This window comes from Lepidochelys olivacea (genome assembly GCF_965140295.1).
Source record: "Lepidochelys olivacea isolate rLepOli2 genome assembly, chromosome: 12".
NCBI lineage: Eukaryota > Metazoa > Chordata > Testudines > Cheloniidae > Lepidochelys > Lepidochelys olivacea.
Genome location: NC_140422.1, coordinates 1120261 through 1145375, shown reverse-complemented (window position 1 = coordinate 1145375; position 25115 = coordinate 1120261). Strand labels below are relative to the sequence as shown.

Below are 25115 nucleotides of genomic sequence, written 5' to 3'. Positions count from 1 at the left end.
TATATAAAGCCTGCTGCAGTTTCCACGATATGCATCTGAGGAAGTGAGCTGTAGCTCACGAAAGCTTATGCTCTAATAAATTGGTTAGTCTCTAAGGTGCCACAAGTCCTCCTTTTCTTTCTTTGAGAAAGTAACAGATTTTTTAGACAAAGGAAACACAGTGGATCTAACTTACCTAGATTTCAGTAAGGTGTTTGATACCGTGCCACATGGGGAATTATTAGTTAAATTGGATACGATGGGGATCAGTAGGAAAATTGGAAGGTGGATAAGGAATTGGTTAAAGGGGAGACTACAACGGGTCCTACTGAAAGGTGAACTGTCAGGCTGGAGGGAGGTTACCAGTGGAGTTCCTCAAGGATCGGTTTTGGGACCAATCTTTTTATTACTGACCTCGGCACAAAAAGCGGGAATGTGCTCATAAAGTTTGAGGATGATACAAAGCTGGGAGGTATTGCCAATTTAGAGAAGGACAGGGATATCCTACAGGAGGATCTGGATGACCTTGTAAACTGGAGTAATAGTAATAGGATGAAATTTAATAGTGAGAAGTGTAAGGTCACGCATTTAGGGATTAACAACAAGAATTTTAGTTATAAGCTAGGGATGCATCAATTAGAAGTAATGGAGGAGGAGAAGGACCTTGGAGTATTGGTTGATCATAGGATGACTATGAGCCGCCAATGTGATACGGCCGTGAAAAAAGCTAATGCGGCCTTGGGATGCATCAGGAGAGGTATTTCCAGTAGAGATAAGGAGGTTTTAGTACTGTTATACAAGGCCCTGGTGAGACCTCACCTGGAATACTGTGTGCAGTTCTGGTCTCCCACGTTTAAGAAGGATGAATTCAAACTGGAACAGGTACAGAGAAGGGCTACTAGGATGATCCGAGGAATGGAAAACTTGTCTTATGAAAGGAGACTCAAGGAGCTTGGCTTGTTTAGCCTAACTAAAAGAAGGTTGAGGAGAGATATGATTGCTCTCTCTAAATATATCAGAGGGATAAATACTGGAGAGGGAGAGGAATTATTTAAGCTCAGTACCAATGTGGACACAAGAACAAATGGATATAAACCAGCCACCAGGAAATTTAGACTAGAAATTAGACGAAGGTTTCTAACTATCAGAGGAGTGAAGTTTTGGAACAACCTTCCAAGGGAAGCAGTGGGGGCAAAAGATCTATCTGGCTTTAAGATTAAACTTGATAAGTTTATGGAGGAGGTGGTATGATGGGATAACTTGGTTTTGGTAATTAAATATTCATGGCAAATAGGCCTGTGATGGGATATTAGATGGGGTGGGATCTGAGTTACCCAGGAAAGAATCTTCTGTAGTATCTGGCTGATGAATCTTGCCCATATGCTCAGGGTTTAGCTGATCACCATATTTGGGGTCGGGAAGGAATTTTCCTCCAGGGCAGATTGGAAGAGGCCCTGGAGGTTTTTTGCCTTCCTCTGTAGCATGGGTCACGGGTCACTTGCTGGAGGATTCTCTGCTCCTTGAAGTCTTTAAACCACGATTTGAGGACTTCAATAGCACAGACATAGGTGAGAGGTGTTTTGTAGGAGTGGTGGGTGAAATTCTGTGGCCTGCGTTGTGCAGGAGTTCGGACTAGATGATCATAATGGTCCCTTCTGACCTAAATATCTATGAATCTATAAGAGCAATATCAGCCTCTTGTTTACTGCCAACCTTTCTGTCAAGTTAGGAGCACTCAGACTTCCAGAGCCACTGGAGAAATCCATTTCCAGGGCTTACAGCTCAGGAAGGGCTATGGGCCAGTAACCTAGCTAACGATGCATTGCACTGCGGCACCACTCGTTATGAAGTGCCTACTGCCTGCTCCCAGAGAGTATCTGCACCGACTGCAGGAGTACATGGCTCCACACCCCAGGACAGCAACCCTGCATTGATATAGCGCAGCCCTGCAAGACTAGGCACACTTTCTTAAGCAAGTTATGCCATTTCTTTGTGGTCTGTTTTCAGTTCTCTTGGAGACGGGGAGAGAGAACACGTGTCCTTTCTTTCTCCGAAAGAACTAGAGGCTGAGCTTTAAACACCAAGCAGTTTGTATGAGTACACGTACACCCCCGCCCCACACACACCTTTAGCCAACTGCCAAAAGGACTACACCCTACTCACGCCCTGTCCTCCCACTCCACCTGCTGCGGGCACCTTGCCCAAACACCTAAGTACGTCTGACAAGTTATTATGCAGCCAGTTTAACCCCACTCTGGTGAGACTCCTTGCATCTGCAAGGGTCTTAAATGCTGGACAGCCGTATTGATTTCTCTGGTTAGAAGTGTGCGCCTGCCCAAATCACGGCTGTACAGTATAAAATGGCACCTGTGTCCCCGCAGCTGGATTTGTGGCCAAACTGCCAAGCATAGCTGCCAACTTCTCCTGGCGCCGCTGGATGCTCACGTCCCCTTACCCCCGGCCCCGACTCCACCCCTGTCCCGCCCCCGCCTGCCCCATTGCAACTACTCCGCCAAAGTCCCCACTCCAACTCTGCCCTCTCCCTGCCCCTATTGGGCTCCTTCCCCAAATCCCCACCCTAGCCCCGCCTCCTCCCCTGAGCACGCCGCGTTTCCGCTACTCCCCACTCCCTCCCACAGCTTGTTTTGCGGCGGCAAGCACTGGGAGGAGAAATGGGGAAGGCGCGCTCAAGAGTGGAGGCAGAGTGGAGGTGAGCTAGGCCGGGGGGGCGGGGAGCTGCCCATGGGTGCAGAGCACCCACCAATTTTTCCTCCTTGGGTGCTCCAGACCCAAAGCACCCATGGAATTGGCGCCTATGCTGCCAAGGTAGATTACCCAGAATTTAACATATCTAGATGCTTCCCTCCACACTAGGTCACTCTCACTGGATGTGGACACAGCTTTGGGTATCAGGGGAACCTTTACTTTTCAAGTCCACACCATTTGGACAGCAGAGGGTAAAGCCCTAGCTTTGATCTCCTGGGCGTGGGCATGTTTTCTAGAAAAGCACTGCTCTATTCCACACCCTTACGCTAGTGACCCTCATTTTCAAACAGCCTCAGCTTTGCAGAGCAGAGCACCTAGGAATAAATTCAGCACCTTCATCTTGGAGCAAAGGAGCTGGTTTTAAATCACTTTTCAGCTTAGAGAAGTCAGATTGCACTTTGACTCCCTTTATGTACACACCGAAGGATGACAGTCGGAACAGCTGTGAAACACCGATAAGGCTGGGAGCAAGCTTGCAAGACCATGGAGGAGGGGACTGAAATCATCATTCACTTCCCCACTCTTCAGCCCTTCTTTTTTTTGTTATTGCATATCTGATAGTGCTGCAAGGAGTGGCCTCCACAGGGAGCAGGGTTTTGCCAAGGTGTGATGCTTAACGCCTGAGGGTGGAACTGATCTGGTAAGAGCCGTAATGACTATCGTGGGTGTTCAACTTGATGCAAATGCACCTCTGTTGCCTAACACATTGTATGACCTAGGGCTGGGGTTCTCAAACTGGGGGGTCAGGACCCCTGAGGGAGTCGAGAGGTTATTACATGGGGGGTCACGAGCTGTCAGCCTCCACCCCAAACCCCGCTTTGCCACCAACATTTATAATAGTGTTAAATATATTAAAAAGTGTTTTTAATTTATTAAGGGGAGGGGGGGTCACACTCAGAGGCTTGCTATGTGAAAGGGGTCACCAGTATAAAAGTTTGAGAACTACTGACCTAAGGCAATGGTTCTCAACCAGGGGTACGCATACCCTTGGGGGTACGCAGAGGTCTTCCAGCCGGGTACATTAACTCTGAGATATTTGCCTGGTTTTACAATAGGCTACATAAAAAGCACTAGTGAAGTCAGTACAAACTAAAATTTCATGTGGATGACTTGTTTATACTGCTTTTATATACAATTCACTGAAATGTAAGTACAATATTTATTTTATAATTATATGGTAAGAATGGGAAGAAGCAATTTGTCAGTACTAATGTGCTGTGACACTTTTGTAGGTTTATGAGGGATAGCTCAGTGGTTTGAGCTTTGGCCTGCTAAACCTAGGGCTGCGAGTTCAATCCTTGAGGGACCCATTTAGGGATATGGGGCAAAAATTGGGGATTGGTCCTGCTTTGAGCAGGGGGTTGGACTAGATGACCTCCTGAGGTCCCTTCCAACCCTGATATTCTATGAATCGGACTCCTGAAAGGAGTACAGTAGTCTGGAACAATTGAGAGCCACTGACCTAGGCAGTGGACAGTTCCATGCATCAGAGCGACTCTGGACAAACAAGACTGCACCTCCACTCCAAACGTGAAGTCTGCTCCCCTGTGGCTGCCTCTCTGCATGGGAGATGGCCAAGGGCAGATCGGAGTCTGAGCTCTGCTCCAGAGCGGGAGGCAGGGAGGGGAGGATTGGGGTTTTGGTGGAGGTGTTGCTTAGGCTGGGGTTCAAAGGAGCCAGAGGCTGAGCCATATTCTTAGTTAGAAGTGACACAGCCTGGCTCTGCAACACGGGTCTCATTGTGGATGCCCAGAGTTAGCGTGCAGGGAAACTGCACACAGGGAGATGCAAGGCTGCTGCCAAAGAAACCACCTCCTGCTAATCACTCCTGCTGCATTATTTAGCCACACCTAGGTGACAAAGCATAAGCAGCCCCATCAGCTGGGGGTGGGCAAGTTGACTCATTCATGTAAATTTCAGATAGTGCCTTCTCAAGATAAACAAGACACACAGCAGCTGCTGCCTGGCAAATCTCAAGCAGTCTGGAAACAGCAATGAACTGCAATCCTGCTTCTGCCACCAGAAAGTCACCTCCAGTTAAACCAGGGAAGAAAGTGCTTGGGAAAGGATCAAAGATGGGCAGGCCTCCTCCCACCTCCTGCCGAAAGTGCCTTATCAGAATTGTAGCATGCTGACTCTCTGGAGTGGATGGGTGTGGAGGAGGGAAAAGCCTCTTACACGCTAACTACATACATCACCGAGAGAACAACCATATCAGTGTATAACTTGCTTGCCTGAGTCCAGGCAGTCAGTCACGGGTTCACACCTTGTGCAATGACTTACGTTCATATCCAGCGGTGACGCTGGAGCATGGTACAGAAGGAGGGGCACACTGCATTTTAAGAGGCGTTTTCTATGCTTGAAGGGTAAAAGCTGAAGATCAAAAAAAGGTACACGTCAAAGGGGAATAGCATCCTGGCCAGCATTCCCCAGCAGTTCTACCCAGGCTCCAGCATCCAAGATGGACAGAGCTACTGGAGAGCACTACACAGGCCGGGCAAGCCTAGTGCCTAACGTCTGTAGCAGTTTGTACACTGCAAAGGAAAGTAAATCTTGTCCCACGTGCAGGGCGGCCAGCTGTGGATCTACATGTGCATCTGCTAATCACAGAACTCCTGTCCTAGCAAGGTCATTGTATCCATTCAATCTCTTGCACACTAGCAGTTCTCTTACCGAACATCAGGACCAACCCACAATGTCCATCGTGGTGAGAGGCTTATTCTTAGCAAGTTCAAGTGTCAGTCCGAGATGAGGGCTGGCAACAGGGAATGCAGTACATAAGCAGTCAACTCAAACTCAGCTCAGACAGGAACAGGGCGATACTGGTGGACAGAGGACAAGCAGAAGATCCCGCAAACACTAGGACCTCAGTATGTCTGTAGAACATCAGGAAGGTGCAGTGTCATTCTTGGCTCTGCGCTGTGTCTAGAGGCACAAACTGCAGAAGTGTCCAGGAAGGCCTCTTTCCACCTCCAACTGATCAATTGTGTGCCCACTCCTCATGGGCAAAGCCCGACCTCAGTGGGGTAGGGGAAGTCACACAGACACTGCAGGCAGTTTCAAAACATGGCAGTACATCCAAGTAGGACAGGTAAATGAGAACAAGTCACACCAGAGCTCCCTCACACTACCCTGGACCTTCATTCATATTTGATCCAGTTCAAGGTCATCTTCAAAGCCCTCAATGGGCTAGTCTGCCGGATACCTAAATGGACCACCACTGCTTCAAGACCCTCTAGAATGCCGCAATGAACAAGGACGCTGCAGCCAGCAGCACCTGGGCCAAGCATTCTTGGCTCTGAACTCACCACTGCAGGAGCTCAGGATGAAACTTGGGCTAAGCCTCCCCAGCTGCCCTACACATAACTTACATAGTTATCTGCAGGTTATCTGGAGCTCATGAATTTGGGGGACCTGAATCATAATTTTTGAATGCCCGGGGGTTGGCAACACAGAGCCTATGGAAGCCAAAGCATTTTATGGAGTTCCAAGGTTCTTTTGAAAGGAAAAGGCCATTTCTGAAATGCAACAACTTAGAAATTTCCTTCTAAGAGGTAGTGGATCAGGAGACAATGGCTAATTCATGTGTACAACAAAAAACATGGAAATAGCATCAGTTGGGTATTGAGGATTGAACAAAACGAAGTACCAAGCCATGACTCTTGCTGTCTGGACACTAAAATATCACCTTGTATTATCAGTCCATCCTGCCCTTCACAGCTCTGTTTCTACGAGGAACCCTCACAGCCTCCTCTTCTCCCACCAGATGCAGTTTTTCCATAACCTTCTTATGGAAGTCAGTCTCTGTTGCACTCCAGCTGCCCTTGTAATAAGAGGACTAGAACAGTATCCTGGATTCCATTTGGGCCATCACTATATTCTCTTCTAGTCCTACAATAATTTTCTGTCATTTACGTACAATGCCGCCACTGTTTACATATCCCAGAGTGGTGTTTGCTGCCCAGTCGGCTGCTCTATTATGGCACATCGGCATGGAGCTGCACAACAGTGAAGAAAGCTCTCCTTCACACAGTCACATGTGGACAATTCGTGAGCACGCAGAACATGCGAGGGTACACTAGGACCTCCAGGACTGCACTTGGGATACTGGAGCACTCTTCCAATTAATCTGGATTTACCACTGTGACAAAAGAAGCATATTTGGATGTTGAGGAGGGGAAGAAGAGGCAGAAGGGGGTACAGAGCCTTTTACCCTAGGTCAGCAGCTCAAATGCAGCCCAGGCAGCTAGTGATTATCATTCATTGCCTATTTGGTGGCCTACAGAAGCTAGTGTGTGGATCGCCAACGCGTAGCGCCCCTTTGCTAGTGTGCACTTCTCAGAGAGGCCTTGGTTTGAATGGGCTTGGAAAATGCATGCCCTCCTCACTCCAAGAGATGGTGGCATGGCACGTTGCTAGGGCAGCACAGGGGAAGCTTTTGTGGCTGGTCTGGAGGAAAAAGACGTCAGTCTTTAATACTTTTGATAAGCATGCTAATTACGTTCACAGAATGTCAGAACCAGCAATGGTACTGTGTGGTATCCCGCTATGGGCATAACCCTCACCCGTGCCCATGGTTCTCACGCTAGCCCTTCTAATGGAGATGCTGTGACTCCAATCCAGCTTCGTTCCTGCAGGATCTAGATGATCTGTGCAAAACTCCATTCTTGTCCTACCTTGTGTTTATTTGGAACATCTCTGCTCCTGATCTGGATTTGGACTGTGTTCCTTACAGGTTTGAAGGAAGATTTCCATTTTCAGACACAGAGAAGAGTGATCAAACATGTTAGCTTCTGGAGATCATTTGAACAAAGTAACAGTGTTCGAGAAGCCAACATGCTTCTGCAAATACTATACAACCGGCTCCTTACCTTATCTGGATCTACTGTTTTACATCTAGGATCCATCCTATGGTTCATTGTTCGAGCTGTGGAATTTACTGGTTTCTCTGTCTCGAGAAGGCTCTAGAGAAGAACAAGAAACAATTAAATCCATAAGACATCACTTGAATTTAGTCCGGCAGCAATAAAACCTGAGGCGTATAGCTAAGACCCACATATTAAGCAGCTAGTCAGGATTTTTACTAAGTTCCCGCAGCAGATTTCATATGCATCAGGGAAGCACTAGTTTTATGCTGTCAGAAGTCTAGAATCTTTGTTCTTTGGTACATGACAAATGGCAAAACACCACTAACCCCTCACAATCATGTCAGTTATATACATACATACAGGCTTTACACAGAAGTCATTGAGTTCTGATAATGTTTTTTCCTGCAACTGTATTCACGTGGGCCAAGATTTTGGGCACCTCCATATTTTTAGTGTCTAACTTGAGAAACCTTAAAGAGGCTGTCCCAAACTTCAGAGAGTGGATGCTCTGTATTTTCTGAAAATAAGTCCCATTAAGGCTGCTCAAACGTTGGACCACCAAAAATCACTAGTGTCATTTTTGAAAAATCTTAGCCATGACCTGTGTGTGTGGAATTAGCGCTCACAGATTAAATCCTGATGCTTGGCGGCATGTGGTGTCCCAGGCACACCATTATCAGAGCACCAACGAGCATCACTTTCCATTTTTTAAAAATCTTGACGTGCAATCGTATTGTCCAGAGAAAAAACATTTCTACTAAACCTGCTTGGGAAACAGTTTTTTTGTCCTTCAAACATCCGATTCGAAAAAAAAAATTCCAGCCCAAAATTGGAATGAAGAGTCAAAAAACCCCTCAATTTTCACACCCCAAAAATCCAAACCATTTTTGGATCGGGTCAATCAAATTATGGGTTTCAATTTTGACTTTTGTCTTTACCATCAGTTTAGTTCAAAAAACACTTAATTTTGAAACCTAACTGAATTTGTCATTTAGAAAACAAAATGGGATGTTTCAACAATTTCAGAACTCTCCCTGCAATGAGCTTCTGAAATAGGAAATTTCTTGAAACTGACCCATTCCCACAAAATTTTTGGTTTCAACTAAAACAGTATTTTCCGATGAAACAGCATTTAATCAAAGAGTTCCCAGCCAGCTTTAATTTCTACTAACTAGGCCATCAGTTCACTCTCAGCATTGCAAGCTAGATACCAAGTGACCAAGGTGGCTACCCTGAGGACACCTTTCAAGCAGTAACTAGGGGCGTGCCCTGCAGGTATATTTGGACCTGCTAAGAAGGAGAAGGTGGGAATGGGGAGGTGGGACACGGCAAGGCTCTGCAGTGTCACAGCTGGGAAGGGGGACCCAGGGGAAATGCTCTGCAGCATCAGAGCTGGGAACAAAACACTAGGAAACAGACTCTGCGGCATGTAAATCTATGAAGATGCTTGCTTGAAGCTTACCCCAACAAACATCGCAGTGCCTGCACTTTGGACTTCTGCTTTGTCTGTGTGACAAGAACCGGGGGAGGGGGTGAGGGGAAAGCCCTCTAGCACTCCTCACACCCAAGAGTGGAAGCAATGCACCAATTGGGATTTTATCATGATTCAAGAGTGAGCTAGCCATCTTCCAATACAAATAGGAAGGCCATCCATAATCACTCTCAGACCCTGCCAGCTAGGCTTCCAGGGAGACCAAGGACGCTCTGTATATCCCCACACATAAACCGTTACATAAACCACTGTGTGATGGCCACAGACTAAGGCCTTTAATAACTGTCTACTTTGCAACGTGTACAAGATTCATGGCCAAGCCGCCCATCTGGAGACTGTTATAGGGGTACCAACTAACTGCTATGCTTGTCAAAGACTTAAAATCATACAGTCATAGGGTTAGAAGGGACCGCAAGGGTCATCTAGTCTAACCCCGTGCCAAAACGCAGGATTTGGCTTTACTCAATACAAAAGTTGCACAGACAGTAGTAAGACAGAGACTTTTGAGGTAGAACTCCTCCCCACTCCATAGTATTTGAAGCGTAATCTTAAACTTTATATTTATATTATACTCACACAGGAAATTCAGAGTTATTTTACATTATTCCACATACACCCCCAATCCCCCAGCACACACCATTTGTTTGCAACTAACTACATCTTAGCAGAAGAACTTTAGCCTGTGAATTCTTCCTCCAGCCTTGGAGCAAGTTTTAGAGTCAGCAAACCCACCCAGATGTCTCCAAGGAAGAGTCCTCCTCACGTATACGGTCCTGGAGGTGGAGGGGGAAGGAAAGGGAGTGCGGCAGTTAAATTATGTAGATGTAGGCCAGTAGAGTAGCCTTCACTCCCACAGAGATATGAGTTGAGTCCCAACTTGGGAAACAAGTCAGTTCCAAAAATAAATCAGGGCACTGGACATAGTTGTCAGAATCCTTGAGAAGCCCATAACAGCTATCTACATCAAAAGCTATTCTTAGTGCTTGCCTAGAGCCAGTGCTTTCATGAGCATGAGCTTCCTCCACCTATGCCAAATACAGAGAAAAATAACCTCTTTACTCCAACTCAACTTTCCCCTGGATATGTATCCCAGGATTGCATTAGTCCTTTTGGCCACAGTATCACACTGGAAGTTCATGTTCAGCTGATTATCCACCATGACCCCCAAATCTTTTTCAGAATCACTGCTTCCCAGGATAGAGTCCCCCACATCCTGTAAGCATGGCCTACATTCTTCATTCCTAGATGTATACATTTACATTTAGCTGTATTAACATGCATATTGTTTACTTGTACCCAGTTTATCAAGCAATCCAGATCACTCTCTCTCAGTGATTTGTCCTTTTCATTATTTACCACTCTCCCAATTTTGGGGTCATCTGCAAACTTTATCAGTGAAGATAAAGCCAATTAATAAAAGTTGTTAAGCAGAATAGGGCCGAGAACCAATCCCTGCAGGATCCCACTAGAAACACAACTGTTTGATGATGACTCCCTGTTTAAGGTTACATTTTGAGACCTCTCAGTTTTCCAGCTTTTAATCTATTTATGTTGACTGGCATTAATTATATTACCCTCCTTTAAGTCTTGATTAATCAAGTCCCATGTCAGTAGCTCCATTATGTTGTCTGGGATTGGGGTCAGACTGACAGGCCTATAATTACTTGGGTAATCCTGTTTATCCTTTTTAAATATTGGCACAACAATAGCTTTCTTCCACTCTTCTGGAAATTCCCAGTTTTCAAGAGTTATTCGGAGGGGGGGGGGAATAATTAACATTAATGGCCCCATCAGTTCCTTAGCTAGCTCTTTCAAAACTCTTGGATGCAAGTTATCTGTGTCTGCTGATTTAAAAGTGTCTAGCCTTAGCAGCTGCTGTTTAACATCCTCGAGATACTAGTGGAATGGAAAGAGTATTAGCATACGTTATGACATATGTTTATTTCCCAAATACAGAATAGAAATATTTATTGAACATTTCTCCCTTCTCTGTATTATTGATCATTCTACCATTTCCATCTAGTGATGTACCAATTCCATTGTTAGGATTATTTTTGTTCTTAATATACTTTAAAAATCTCCTCATTATCCTTAACTCTGCAGGAAATAGATTTCTCCTTGTGTCCCTTTGCTTCCCCTATCAATAGTCTGCAGTTCCTAGCTTCTAATTTATATTCATTACTATCAACTTCCCCTTTCTTCCATTTGTTTATATAATAAATTTATGATTTTATGTTATTATATATATATATATATATATATATATATATATATATATATATAATTTTGACCAAAGAAGAAAGTCCAGCTCCTAGTATAGACCTAGTAGAGGCATGATTAGTTTAATAAACATTACCTTTGCCATGCTCTAGAATAGATCCATTCATAGGTGCTGACTCCATGGGTGGTCCAGGGCTGGAGCACTCATTTGGAACAATTTGTGGGTGCTCTGTACCCACCGGCAGCCAAGCTCCCCCTCAGCCCCTGCCCCACCTCCTCTCGAGTGCACTGCATCCCCGCTTCTCCACCCATCTCCCAGCATTTCCTGCCTGGCTGCCGCCAAACAGATGTTTGGCAGCATTAGCACACTCCGGGGTGGGGAAGGAGTGGGAATGTGACGTGCTCAGGGGAAGAGGTGGAGAAGAAGCGGGGCAGAGATTTGGGGAAGGAGTTGGAATATTGGCGGGGGGGGGGGAAGTTGGGGCAGGGACTTTGGGGAAGGGCTGGGAAGAGGAGGGGCGGAGTGGGGGCGAGGGGGTTCAAGCACCCACAGGAAAGAGGGGAAGTCAGTGCCTATGGATCCATTACAAGGTTCTCCACAAGGGAGAAGGCAGAGAGGCCTTGCACCTGATTAAAACTGAAGGATTTAATTCCTCCTGCATTCATTGTCCTTTCTCCTAAAGTTTCCCACCATTGCTACTGGCCCAATGGTGGGAGCACTAGTCCCAAGAAACTGACAGAGGGTGCCAGAGTGTTTCCCTGTTATCTAAACCCTGCCAGCTCAGTGATGACACGATGGTTACAGTAAACAGTGACAACCTACACGCTAGTGTTCCCACCCCACCCATTGAGCATTAATGCCAGAAAGGCCTATTTCTAGCCAAACATAGCTAGGAGCAAAATGCAGAAACATTTAATTGCAGAAGCCAATGCTTCCATGCGGAAGAAAGCCTCTAACTAAACTCTTGCTCAGCATTTAGGAAAGGGTTGGGAAGGGAAGAGTGTGCGAATCGTGCTTTTGTTCTGCTTGGCAATTCATGCAGCAGGATGCTGGACGCTCCCAATCCCCTCCCCACTCTGCTCCCAGCTGCAGTAAATCACCTTCCCCCAGGCTGGAAACCAGGCAGGCACCAGGCTGAACCAGCTCCACTGCCACTATTTAAGAGAAAGACACTCGTCAAACATTGCACACTACCCCACCCTAAGTTAGAGGGTCCACCACTCCTGAACGAGGGCTGTGACAACGTTACGGCCCTCCACAAGGCCAAGTATTATAAACGCAGATCATGGGAGGTGCATGAACTGCCAGCTCCTAGCTCCTGCCCCTTCTGCTCCCCCGCCCCCCACCGCAGCTGCCGGCCCCGCCGCCTCAACGCCTCCAGGCCCGGAGTGCTGGCCAGGCAGGCAGCGCAGCTCCTCGTGCCCCCAGCCCCAGAGCACCAGGAGGGTGGCGCAGTCCCCAGCGACACCCAGCCCCAAGTGGGAGATGCGAGCACTGGCCCCAGCCACCTGGAGTCCTGCACCGCAGGCTGGCCATGAGGGAAGAGCACCAGCGGGAAGCAGGAGAGGCTCTGGGGGTGGAGCATGGGCAGGGCCATGCAGGGCTGTTTGGGGAGGCTCAGCCTCCCCTGGCCTGTGATTCCTGCCGCCCATGATGCAGGTGCTCGCAAAGTGTTGTTCCCTGCTAGCTGGAAATGGAACATACAGGCTGCTGCTCTCAACAATGCTCAGAGAACAGGATGTTTGACGGTCACCTGCCTGCTCAGAAAGTTCGAGGGCAGAGTGGAGGGTGGCATGACACCCACATGCACCCGGGATTTGATGGGGGTGGTGGGAAAGGTGAGAATTTAATGACGCATCGGCTCTGGTTTAGAAACATTCAGTAAAACATCCCTTTTACGAGCAGAAACTTTAAACACAAGAGGTGCCATTAGAAAGCAAGTTAAAGGGTGCTAGAAGGGCACACGTGTGCCAAGGTTAGAGAGATGCGTTAGCAGCCTCTTTTATCGCACATACTGCACGGAGGGCATGTTTTCACCCTGGTACCATCTGGCAGCGTTATCACAGTGCAAGTTATCAAGAAGTCAAAGCAGAAACACCCAGCCCACTTCATGAATTCAGATTCCTCAGCCCAGCGAGAGAGAGGCGCTGCAGTTTGTCCTCCCACGCAGGGTGTCTACCCATCTATCAAAGCCCGACAGATGCTCCTCCACCAGCAATCCCTGCTCAATGCCCCATCCTGTACCTCCTCCCCGTCTCTTCTGCAAGGCCCTGTGCGCGCGTGTTATCTGAATATGAATCAAGTAAGATCCAAGATTCTCACCCTTCTGTCAGTCCCATGAGACCATGGCCCCACATGGCAAGTTTCCAGGCTCAGGCTAAGGTGGATGTTATGCCCTGGGAAGATCCCCAACCCGGACTTCACAGTCAGCTTCCTTGGCTAGGAAAAGTCTAAATGTTTTTCCTCCAGTGCCGCAGCTGCACCAGACTCAATGGCGCAAGCCATCGTGCAGTCTGGTGCAGAGGGATTGCTATCATCTCCTCTACCCCTGCTCTAAGTAGCTATGCACACACTTCGCAACAACTAAGACTCCATCCCCAGCTTCCCTCCAGGCCTGTGAACAGATCCGAAGTTATAGAGGTTTGGGTTTTTTGAGGTATTCCAGTTGTTTTATGCCAATCTCTGCCCATGAGCTGCTTGTGAAGTCTTTGCTCTGTGCCTTTAACTTACGGGCACTGTTCCCTCTAAGCTGTGAGCGTGCACACAGATCCTAAACCCTGCACACATGGCAAAACACTGCGTGAACAAAAATTTGCACAGAAGAAATTTTTTGTGCACACAGCCTGTCAAAAATTAGAGGGAACATTGCTTATGGGCTGTTTTGATTTGTCTGTGGTATGTTTGTTTGACTGAAATACACTAACTGGTGAAAATTTGGCATTTCAGGCAGCATTCCCAGTGAACTTGTTCATTCCAATGTCTGTAGAAAGCAAACAGCTAAAGCAACTGTACTTGAAAATGTGAATGAGTGCTCAAGTAATACAGCTTGGACTGTAATAATGCATCATTCTTTGTTCCTGTGATTCTTCTCAGTGCAAGACAGTAACTCAATGGACTCTGGATTATCCCATGGGCATACATGGATCACAAGCCCTATAGTTATTGGGCTACTGCAAAGGATCCATCCAACAGAAGGAGAGCTCACCAGAGTGCTCACTAACATGGGACACTTCAGCAGGTTGGACATCCTTCTTTGCTAGCCAACACCCTTCTCGGTTGCAGGAACTCTGGAACAAGGCGAGGATCCTAGCTCTGATAGGTGGCTGGTCATGTCACCTCATCTCTGCATCATGGCAAGCAGCAAAGGTCTCTTTTGTGGGAAAGGGTTCAAACAGGAGTTTACAAAACCCTCCGCGGCTAAATGTCCAGGATCCAATGCACTCCCAAGTATGGAGGAACGTACTAGTGCTTCCCCGAGCGAGGGCAGACCAAGGAATGGCCCTGCCTGCACCATCATGGCTATGAGAAACAAGGTCACAGTCACTGTTCTGACACAGCTCGAGCCCCCACAATAGGTCTTCATCAGGGCTGGAGGAGTTTTCGGAATCAAGCATGGGGAGAGTATGGAGAACAGTAGTGAGCTGCATTTATGACACAGTGAGGCAGACACTTCCTACGCGAGCGTCTGAGAGCCTCTCTCGGATCTGCAGAGGACCGTCGATAGCTTCACTTCTTTTCATGTAAGGATCCAAACCCAGCTGCACGTTTAGGACCTTGATGTACAACAATCACCACCTCCTCCGTAGGCAGACCTCCGTCAGGACGTCTGCTATATCAGTACCTGCATATGCTCATTTGCCTCTAGGAACAGGATGGCTTGGGGCAGGCAATGGGATGTAGAGGCCATCACCTCTAGGCCACTTGCGCACCTCAGTCCAAAGGCATTGCCATCGAATGGTCAAGTCAATCCACTTCCCAGCAGATGTGGGTCTGCTTAAAAGTCCCCAGTGCGATTGCTGTCCCCCGCCAGCGGCATCAAGACAAAACATCACCTCTGCAGCTTACACTGCTGCTGCTCAAGCAGTGAACAGAGAACTTCCACCTCCGGGTGCAAACCCTGCTTCAGTAAGGGCGCTTTCCATTTAACTAAGGGCTCGTCTTCACTGCAACGTTCACTCGAGCTATAGCAAGCGTGGCCCCTACCCTGACTCCTGCCAACACACGGAGCCCCTCAGCGCGAGTTCAGCGGTGCTTTAGCCTGGCAGGCCAGCTGGCTCCAGGGCGCATGGGGCGACACTCCCGTGCTGACAACACCGGAGCTAGTGCCGCAGTGGAGACTCAGCTGTTCTGTGATGCTAACAGACTCTGCAGTGATTCAGCCGCTGCAACAAGGAGGCGGCCGGTGGTGGCACCTTAAAGGCTAACAGATTTATTTGGGCATAAGCTTTCGTGGGTTAAACCCACTTCATCAGATGCATGGAGTGGGTCCCCCTCCCCCAGGGGCTGCAGGGACATGGTGCTGGCTGCTTCCCAGAGCAGAGTGGGGCCTGCAGCTCCACAAGGGTGGCAATCCTGCGGGCTGGATCCGGCCCGTGGGGCATAGTTTGCTCACCCCTAGTCTAGTTATTCAGGTGACCTTGAGCCCTGGGCAGTGCAAGCGTCTCCTTGCTTCCTCAGAGTCAGACACACTGGGAGGCTCCCTCCTGCTGCCTATTAATTTCATTTGGTAATCCCTAGTTCTTGTGTTCTGAAAAGTAGTTAAAAAAAAAAAAAAAAAAAAAAAAAAAAAGAGAGACACCACTTCCTTCTCTACACCAGTCATGATTTTATGGACCTCAATCATATGTCCCCTTAGCCCTCTCTTTTGCAAGCTGAAAAGTCCCAGTCTTATTAATCTCCCCCCATATGGCAGCTGTTCCATACCCCTAATCATTTTTCTTTCCCTTTTCTGAAACTTTTCCAAGTCCAATATATCTTTTTTGAGATGGGGCGACCACATCTGCATGCAGTATTCAAGATGTGGGCGTACCATGGATTTTTATAGAGGCAACATGATATTTTCTGTCATATTATCTATCCCTTTCTTAATTATTCCCAGCCTTCTGTTCGCTTTTTTGACTGCCGCTGCATATTGAGTGGATGTTTTCAGAGAACTATCCACAATGACTCCAAGATCTCTTTTTTGAGTGATAATAGCTAATTTAGACCCCATAATTTTATATGTATAGTTGGGATTATACTTTCCAATGTGCATTACTTTGCATTTATCAACATTAAGTTTCATCTGCCATTTTGTTGCCCAGTCACCCAGTTTTGAGAGATCCTTTTGTAGCTCTCTGCAGTCTGCCTGGGTCTTAACTATCTTTAGTAATTTTGGATCATCTGCAAATTTTGCCACCTCCCTGTTTACCCCTTTCTCCAGATCATTTATGAATATGTTGAATAGGACTGGTCCCAGAACAGATGCCTGGGGGACACCACTATTGACCTCTTTTCATTCTGAGAACTGACCATTTATTCCTACCCTTTGTTTCCTATCTTTTAACCAGCTACCAATGCATGAGAGCACCTTCCCTCTTATCCCATGGCAGCTTACTTTGCTTAAGAGCCTTTGGTGAGGGACCTTGTCAAAGGCTCTCTAAAAATTTAAGTACACTATATCCACAGGATCCCCTTGGTCCACATGCTTGTTGATCCCCTCAAAGAATTCTCGTAGATTGGTGAGGTATGATTTCCCTTTACTAAAACCATGTTGTAGCTCACGAAAGCTCATGCTCAAATAAATTGGTTAGTCTCTAAGGTGCCACAAGTCCACCTTTTCTTTTTGCGAATACAGACTAACACGGCTGTTACTCTGAAACCTGTCAACAAATTATGTTCATCTATATATATCTGACAATATTGTTCTTTATTATAGTTTCAACCAGTTTGCCCGGTACTGAAGTCAGGCTTACAGGCCTGTAATTGCTAGGATCACTTCTGGAACCCTTTTTAAAAATTGGCGTCACATTAGCTATTCTATGAATGAAATACTTCAGATACTGCTAGTTGCATGTTGGGAAACCAACCATTTCCAGAAGGAAACACTACACGGTGTCTGATTTTTGCAAGCCAGGCACGCATAAGAAGTATGCATGTACTCTCAAGCAGCGTTTTACTCCCTTGGGTATCACATTCCACTAGGCTGCTCTGGCCTATGAAGTGATTAACCTAAGTAGAACAAAAGAAATCCAAAGCAGCACACACCCAGAGATATCTGCTGTTGACATTTTCCCTGCCAAACTAGCTAGTTAGAGCTTTTTAGATTTAAAGGGAGGCAGCCTCTACTATGGTGCTGAATTTGGGCAGTTGCATTGATTACCATTACTACAAACAAGCGTCACAAAGATCATTAAACAGCAGCAAAGAACAATGCCTGCTAGATAAGGTTATTGAACAATTGCACATGTTTTCCCACTACTCCCTTCCCTCCTGAGGAGAGAGAAAACACAAAAGCAGAACATGTTAAAAAATGCGTGAAGCCTGGTTCTTCATGACAGAACGTTGCACCTTTCACAGCTTCTCATCTGGGGTAGATTTTCCTCAGAGGTATGCACTGCTCAGGGTGCAAGGCTCAGTCTATCATTATCACAGCTTTATTGCAAAGAGCCAGCACCTGATAAGGGCTAGTCCATGGTAACCTGTGAAGCTTCTACTGGCTTTTTCTGTTTCACTTTCCCAACTCAGTAACCGCTTCCAACAGACAAGCCAGAGATGGAAGGATGCAAGGGGGGGGAGGAAAAAAAAACCTAAGAGAAGTGATGAGGTGCTGACAATGGGATCAAGAGCTTCTCTTTGCTAGGTGACTCATTCAAATGCCGCACCGGCCTGCATTGACGAATAGTGGGACAATCTGTGTGTTCAGTGTTTGTGTGCCCAGCCCAGTGGGGTCCCACGCCATGACTAGGGCATACATGGGCCTGCATTAAAGAGATTTCATTGAGAAGACTGCTATAATCACAGCACAAAAGCCATCTTCACTAGCCTTGCTGACCGCCTGTCAGTAGAGTGACTGCGTCAAAACAACTGAATTCCCTTGGGACATCTAGATATGCCCCCTCCAGGTCAGATTTATGATGCACTAGCAGAGGTAGAGCGCGCGAGATGCTTGCCGGTCCACTATCCATGCAGTACCCATTCTAGGGCTAGCAGCCTCCAGCCTCCAAGGTTGTTCCAGCCTGATACCACCTGCATTGTCGAGCATTCTGAAGTTACTGGGTGCTTTGGTAATGGAAGGAAGGGCAGAGTATTTCCCCAGTACTACAAGCGGAGCCAGACTTCCTAGGGCCCCCTTCCCTTCGGGATTCAGATTAAAATCTTCCCTAATATTTTACTGGGCTCGGGAAATGGACATTAACTGAGGGCCCACGCAGCCGTCAAGGGTAGGTAGGTGTATTTGTGGTGCACCGACAGAGCATGTGTCACGCTGTGAACACCACGGAGCGGGACTAGGTCTCGTCCCCTACCCTGAGGGAGCAGAGATGACTAGACAATCATTCAGACAAAAAGGCACTACCGGGGCCAGCAGGCGGACGCAGCACAGAGCAGGACAGGAGCCCCTCACACAGATGAATCCACCACACACTGAAATGCTTGTAACACGGATGGGCTTCCAGAGGCCATGTGTTTTGAGGATTTCTCCATTTAATATGTGCAGAGGGTGTCTGGAAAGGCTTCTGCTAGTAGCAGATTGTGTTAAGACACAATCACATCCTCAGTAGCCTTCATGCTGTCCCTTCCGTGTTCACGGGAGCAACTAGCCCCGAGAGAGGATGGCCCACCAGGTAAGGGGGTCGAGTTGTACTGTCGCACACTCTAGAGTAGACAGGGACAGGACAGAACTGAACTGGCTGAGAAGAGTTAGCGCAGGGGTGGGCAAACTCTTTGGGCCGAGGGCCACATCTGTGTTGGGAAATTGTATGCAGGGAAGGGGCAGGTGGTTGGGGTACAGGAGGGAGTGTGGGGTGCAGGAGGGGTGCGGGAACGGGCTCAGAGCAATGGATTGGGGCAGAGAAGGGGTGCAGACGGTGGGAGGGAGCTCAAGGAAAGGGGTTGGGGTGCACAGGGTGCAGCGGGGGGCTCAGGACGGGGGGTTGGAGTGCAGGAGGGGGTCAGGCTCCAGCCTGGTGCCGCTTACCTAAAGTGGCTCCAGGGTGGCAGAGGCGTGCACCAGGGCCAGGGCAGGCTCCCTGCCTGCCTGCCCTGGCCCCGCACCACTCCGGGAAGCGGCTGGTATCACGTCCCTGCAAGGCCCCTGGGGGGCCCCCCACAGGGCTCCACGTGCTGCCCTTGCCACACCTCCAGGTACCTCCCCCAAAACTCATTGGCCGCGGTTCCCCATTTCCGGCCAATGGGAGCTGCAGGGGGCAGTGCCTGGAGGCAAGGGCAACATACAGAGCCCTCTGCGGCACCCCCCCCCCCCCGGGGCCCCAGGGCCATGGTGCCGGCCGCTTCTGAGAGCGGTGCAGGGCCTGCCAGACCACAGGCGGCAATCCCGCAGGCCAGATGCAAAGCCCTGACAGGCTGGATATGGCCCATGGGCCATAGTTCGCCCACCCCTGAGTTAGAGACTCCTACTTCTCACACCAGAGGGGAGCCCTAGAGTTCTGACCCCCAGCCTGGCAAGAACTCCATGCTGCCCCCTCTCCATCCTGCAGTTTGTTTGCACCCAACCAAACTCATATGTGCAACACTGACATAGAGAAGCTGGAAAGTCACTTAGTTTCTCCTTCGGCATCCTCCCTGCGGATGCAGTCTCCATTCCTCCCTCCTCTGACACGCTTGCATGGCTGATATTTGTAAGCCCAGATGGATGCCCACACAGAGCTGCCAAACACTGCTTCAGATCAGATGCTCAGATTTAGTGGGCGTGGTCACACCAATTCCTCCCAGCCACAAACACGCCATCTTAAAAAACACAAAAGCAACTCCAGTCCCAAGACTGATTAGACTGTATTTCCAGAAGCCAGCCCCACGCCTTCAGTTGGAATGAGCAATAAAGTAGGAGGCAGCCTTCAGTTGGTCCATTGTCCAGCAGTCAACAAGCTAAACTCTAGTTACAAACAAGGGGCCTGAGGCTCCAGTACATTAATCCAGTTCTGCGCTGGTGTAATTCAATCAATTCAGTTACAGTGGCAAATCAAGCCCAGGAACTGCTGCAGTAGACTGCTCATCCAGCCACTACAGCATCTCTTGCTAGCTGCAACCCCACGTGTGATATCGCCTTCCTGATTTCACTCCTTTAAGCCCAAGCAATATTTTTATACTCATCCCTGGTCATTTGTCCAATCTTCCACTTCTTGTAAGCTTCTTTTTTGTATTTAAGATCAGCAAGGATTTCACTGTGAAGCCAAGCTGGTCGCCTGCTATATTTACTATTCTTTCTACACATCGGGATGGTTTGTCCCTGTAACCTCAATAAGGATTCTCTAAAATACAGCCAGCTCTCCTGGACTCCTTTCCCCCTCATGTTATTCTCCCAGGGGATCCTGCCCATCAGTTCCCTGAGGGAGTCAAAGTCTGCTTTCCTGAAGTCCAGGGTCTGTAGTCTGCTGCTCTCCTTTCTTCCCTGTGTCAGGATCCTGAACTCGACCATCTCATGGTCAGTGCCTCTCAGGTTCCCATCCACTGTTGCTTCCCCTACTAATTCTTCCCGGTTTGTGAGCAGCAGGTCAAGAAGAGCTCTGGCCCTAGTTGGTTCCTCCAGCACTTGCACCAGGAAATTGTCCCCTACATTTTCCAAAAATGTCCTGGATTGTCTGTGCACCGCTGTATTGCTCTCCCAGCAGATATCAGGGTGATTGAAGTCTCCCATGAGAACCAGGGCCTGCGATCTAGTAACTTCTGCGAGTTGCCGAAAGAAAGCCTCGTCCACCTCATCCCCCTGGTCTGGTGGTCTATAGTAGATTCCCACCACGACATCACCCTTTTTGCTCATACTTTTAAACTTAATCCAGAGACTCTCAGGTTTTTCTGCAGTTTCATACTTGAGCTCTGAGCAATCATACTGCTGTCCTCTTTCTCTGCTCAGAATTTGGAATACAGAGTGGCCCCATGCGGAATTAAAGAAACTCCTCTGACTTTGAGTAGTTAGCACAAGCTGTATGGAGCGTGGGGAGCCAAGAAGCAGCTATTTAGAAGACAGAGGGTGGGGAAGAGGAACAGGAACATACAAAATATCTTCAGAATAAAACCCATTCACTCCACACATGAGCAATACTAGAATCAAGCATCAGAAGAATCTAGCCACTTGCTGACCAAGCATCCCTTTCTCCCCAAGCCCTGTGCTTAAAGAATGAATGAAAATTTTTTGCATTAGATTTAAGTTTCCTCTTCCAGAAGTTTGAGGCCCCTATTCGGCCAATAATCCAGACCAGGGAACTAGGGCTGTCAATTAATCGCAGTTAACTCACGCGATTAACTCAGTTTGCACTGTTAAACAATAGAAATTGAAATTTATTTTGGATGTTTCTACATTTTCAAATATATCTGAAAGCGAGAACAGGTATTTGCATGGCACTGCTGTAGCTGGCATTGCACGATAATTACGTGCCAGATGTCTAAAGATTCACATGTCCCTTGGTGCTTCAACCACCATCCCAGGGGACATGCATCCAGGCTGATGATGGGTTCTGTTCGATAACAATCCAAGCCTTAGCTTTTGGAAGTCAGAAATTCAGGGACATCCAGAACACGGGGCTGTGTCCCTGACAGACCTATCCTCCACGAACTCACCTAGTTCTTCTTTGAACCCAGTTATACTTTTGGCCTTCACAACATCCCCAGGCAACAAATTTCACATGTTGACCATACATTGTGTGAAGAGGCACTTTCTTTTGTCTTAATCCTGCTGCCTACTAATTTTGTTAGGTGACCCCTAGTGTTACATGTTAGGTGTTACATGAAGGGCTAAACAACACCTCCCTACTCAGAGTCTCCACACAAGTCATGATTTTAGAGACCTCTATCAGCTCCCCACTTAGTTGTCTCATTTCTGAGCTGACCAGTCCCAGGCTTGTTGTATCAACCAGGCAAGGTACTAACAAGCTTCAACAGGACTTTATTTTCAAAGTGGAAACCTCTTTACCAAGAATGTTACCCACTTCATCCGATGTAGTGAGCTGTAGCTCACGAAAGCTTTTGCCCAAATAAATTTGTTAGTCTCTAAGGTGCCACAAGGACTCCTTTTCTTTTTGCAAACAAAGAAAGTTCGGGATGAACTCTAAAATAAGGCAGCAAAACTAGGTCAAGGTTTTTAGGGTGACTGAGAATTTCTGACAAAGGTGGCCCATAGTTTTTGTTGAACTGGACATGCTGAACAAGCAGCTTGAAATTGTTCCCTTGTAACTGCAGTGAGAGCGCTTGTAATAAGTGCACCACGACAACGTCATCCTCCGGTGGACCATCTGGTGAAGGCAAAGGCAGGCGGGAAAGGCAATCAGCAACCACATTTTGGTTTCCAGGCTTATATTCCAGTTCATAATTGAAAGAGAGTAGTCTTCCAGACCTTCTAGCAATACGGTATCCTGCTCTTCCCAGTCCTTTCATGGTGAGCAACGTTGTCAAAGGGCTGTGGTCTGTGCGCAACTTGAACGTGTGGCCCCCACAAGTTCTCCATTTTTCAGTAGCCCAGACACAAGCTCTTTTTTCGACTGTAGAATATTCTCTCAGCATTACTTAGCGTCCTTGAAGCAAATGCGACCATCCTCTCGGTGTTGTCCTCATGCAGTTGTGTGAGAACAGCCCCAAGTCCATAATCAGAAGCATCAGTAGTTACAATTGTGGGCAATGCAGGACTGAATAGTGCAAGTACTGGACTATGTACAATCAAGTCTTTCACCGTTTCGAAACTAGCTTATGTGGGGGAGGGATAGCTCAGTGGTTTGAACATTGGCCTGCTAAACTCAGGGTTGTGAGTTCAATCCTTGAGGGGGCCATTTAGGGATTTAAGAAAAAACTTGGGGATTGGTCCTGCTTTGAGCAGGGGGTTGGACTAGATGACCTCCTGAGGTCCCTTCCAACCCTGATATCCTATGATCTGTTGTCCACACTAAGGTTGAACTTCTCCGTAGTAATTCCCGTAACGGTTCAATGACAGAAGCATAAATGGGAATGAATTTTGCATACCAGGAGGTAAGACCCAAGAAGGAATGTAAGGTTTGCAAATCTGTTGGAGGAGGAGCATTTGAAATTGCCAGGATATGATCTGGATCAGGTTTTAGTCCAGCCTGTGAAATTGTATGCCCCAGAAATGAGAGATCAGTGTGTCTAAATTTGCATTTGGACCTATTGAGCTGGAGGCCTGTTGTGCTGATGCAGTTTAGTACAGACAGCAGGTTATTGTCATGCTCCTCAGAAGCATTTCAAAACATGATAATATCCAGATAGCACTGAACTCCGTGTTGATTCTTCAGAATCAATGACATTTTTTGAAAGGCACTTGGGGCAGATGCGAGACCCTATGGAACACATTTAAAATGAAATAGTCCCTCATGTGTAATAAATGCTGTGAGGTCTCTGCTATCTTCATGCAACATAACCTGGTGGTTGCGCTCTGCAAATCAAGAGTAGAAAAAAAACACCTTTGCTCCACGGAGTTCTGCAAATACTTCTTCTAGGTGAGGAAGAGGATGGCTGTCAATCACAAAAGCTTTATTTGGCTCCCTTAAAGTCCACACAAAGGCAAATGCCTCCACCCTTCTTCTGTGTCACTACTGTAGGTGAAACCCATTCCGAGGAGTCGATCTCTTCAATAATGACCTTTTGAAGAAGTTTTCTAAGTTCCTCTGAAACAGCTTCCCTGACTGAAAAGGGTAAGCGCCGTAACTTCTGTTGTACATGCATCACATTATTCCGCATTTTAACTTTATGCGGAAACCCATAAGCACAGTGGAGTTTCTCTTCAACCTGGTGCTGGGTCCCAGCTGAAACTGGTGTGTGTACCACAAGAGTGCTTTGCTGAGGAAGATCAATTCATCCACTAACTACCCTGAGATTTAAAGCAGCCAATAAATCTCTGCCAAGGATAGGAGTGCCTTTGTGGACAATGTAGAACTCTGCAGTTACACAGCAATCACCAAAAGTAACTATTACCGGCAGGCAGCCATGTACTGGAATATGGTTTTTCAAATAGCACATCAAGTGAAGTTTGGGTTCAGTAAGAGGCACATCTTTAAAGTAATGCAGATAGATGGAATCAGGTAGTATAGATACCACTGAGCCAGTGTCCAACATTAGCTGGATAGAGTGTGGTTTGCCTGAGGGTACGGCAGAAACGTTTACAGTGCACTTTATCTGTTCTGGAATATGTGCAGTAGTGATTTTGTCCACGCTCAGCACAGTAACATCTGGTATTGTAACTGCATGCACCTGTTAATTGAACTGGCTACATTGACTGAACTGTCGCATACTTTAGCAAAATGTCCAATCTTTTTGCAATGATTGCAGTGAGCTACTTTTGCTGGACATCCTGTGTAGCTTGCAAGGTGTTGTGGGGATCCACAGCGAAAACATGCTTTTACTGTATTTTGAATTTGCTGATTCAGTGGTTTTTCATTAGTTTTCCTCTTGCAATTGTATGTCTGCAGTGGTAGTGAACTTTTCTGCAAAGGAGTCACAGCCTGGACGATGCCTCCTGTATCCAGGCTCATTGTTTTGGCTTCCGCTGTAGCTGACTCACTCTGAGTAGCAATGGTTATTGCTTTTTCTAGTGTAAATTGTGGCTCTAGAAGTAAGTGTTCTCTTACATGAA

At 47.3% G+C, this 25115-nt stretch overlaps 1 protein-coding gene across 1 annotated transcript in view; it reads right to left on the bottom strand.

Moving 5' to 3' along the window:
* FA2H (fatty acid 2-hydroxylase) overlaps window positions 1–25115 on the bottom strand; it is a 76185-nt gene that overhangs the window by 31211 nt on the left and 19859 nt on the right. Inside the window, exon 2 of the mRNA XM_084644281.1 lies at window positions 7617–7709. Within this exon, the coding sequence (XP_084500407.1) occupies window positions 7617–7709 (93 nt within the window). The remainder of the gene's footprint in view (window positions 1–7616; window positions 7710–25115) is intronic.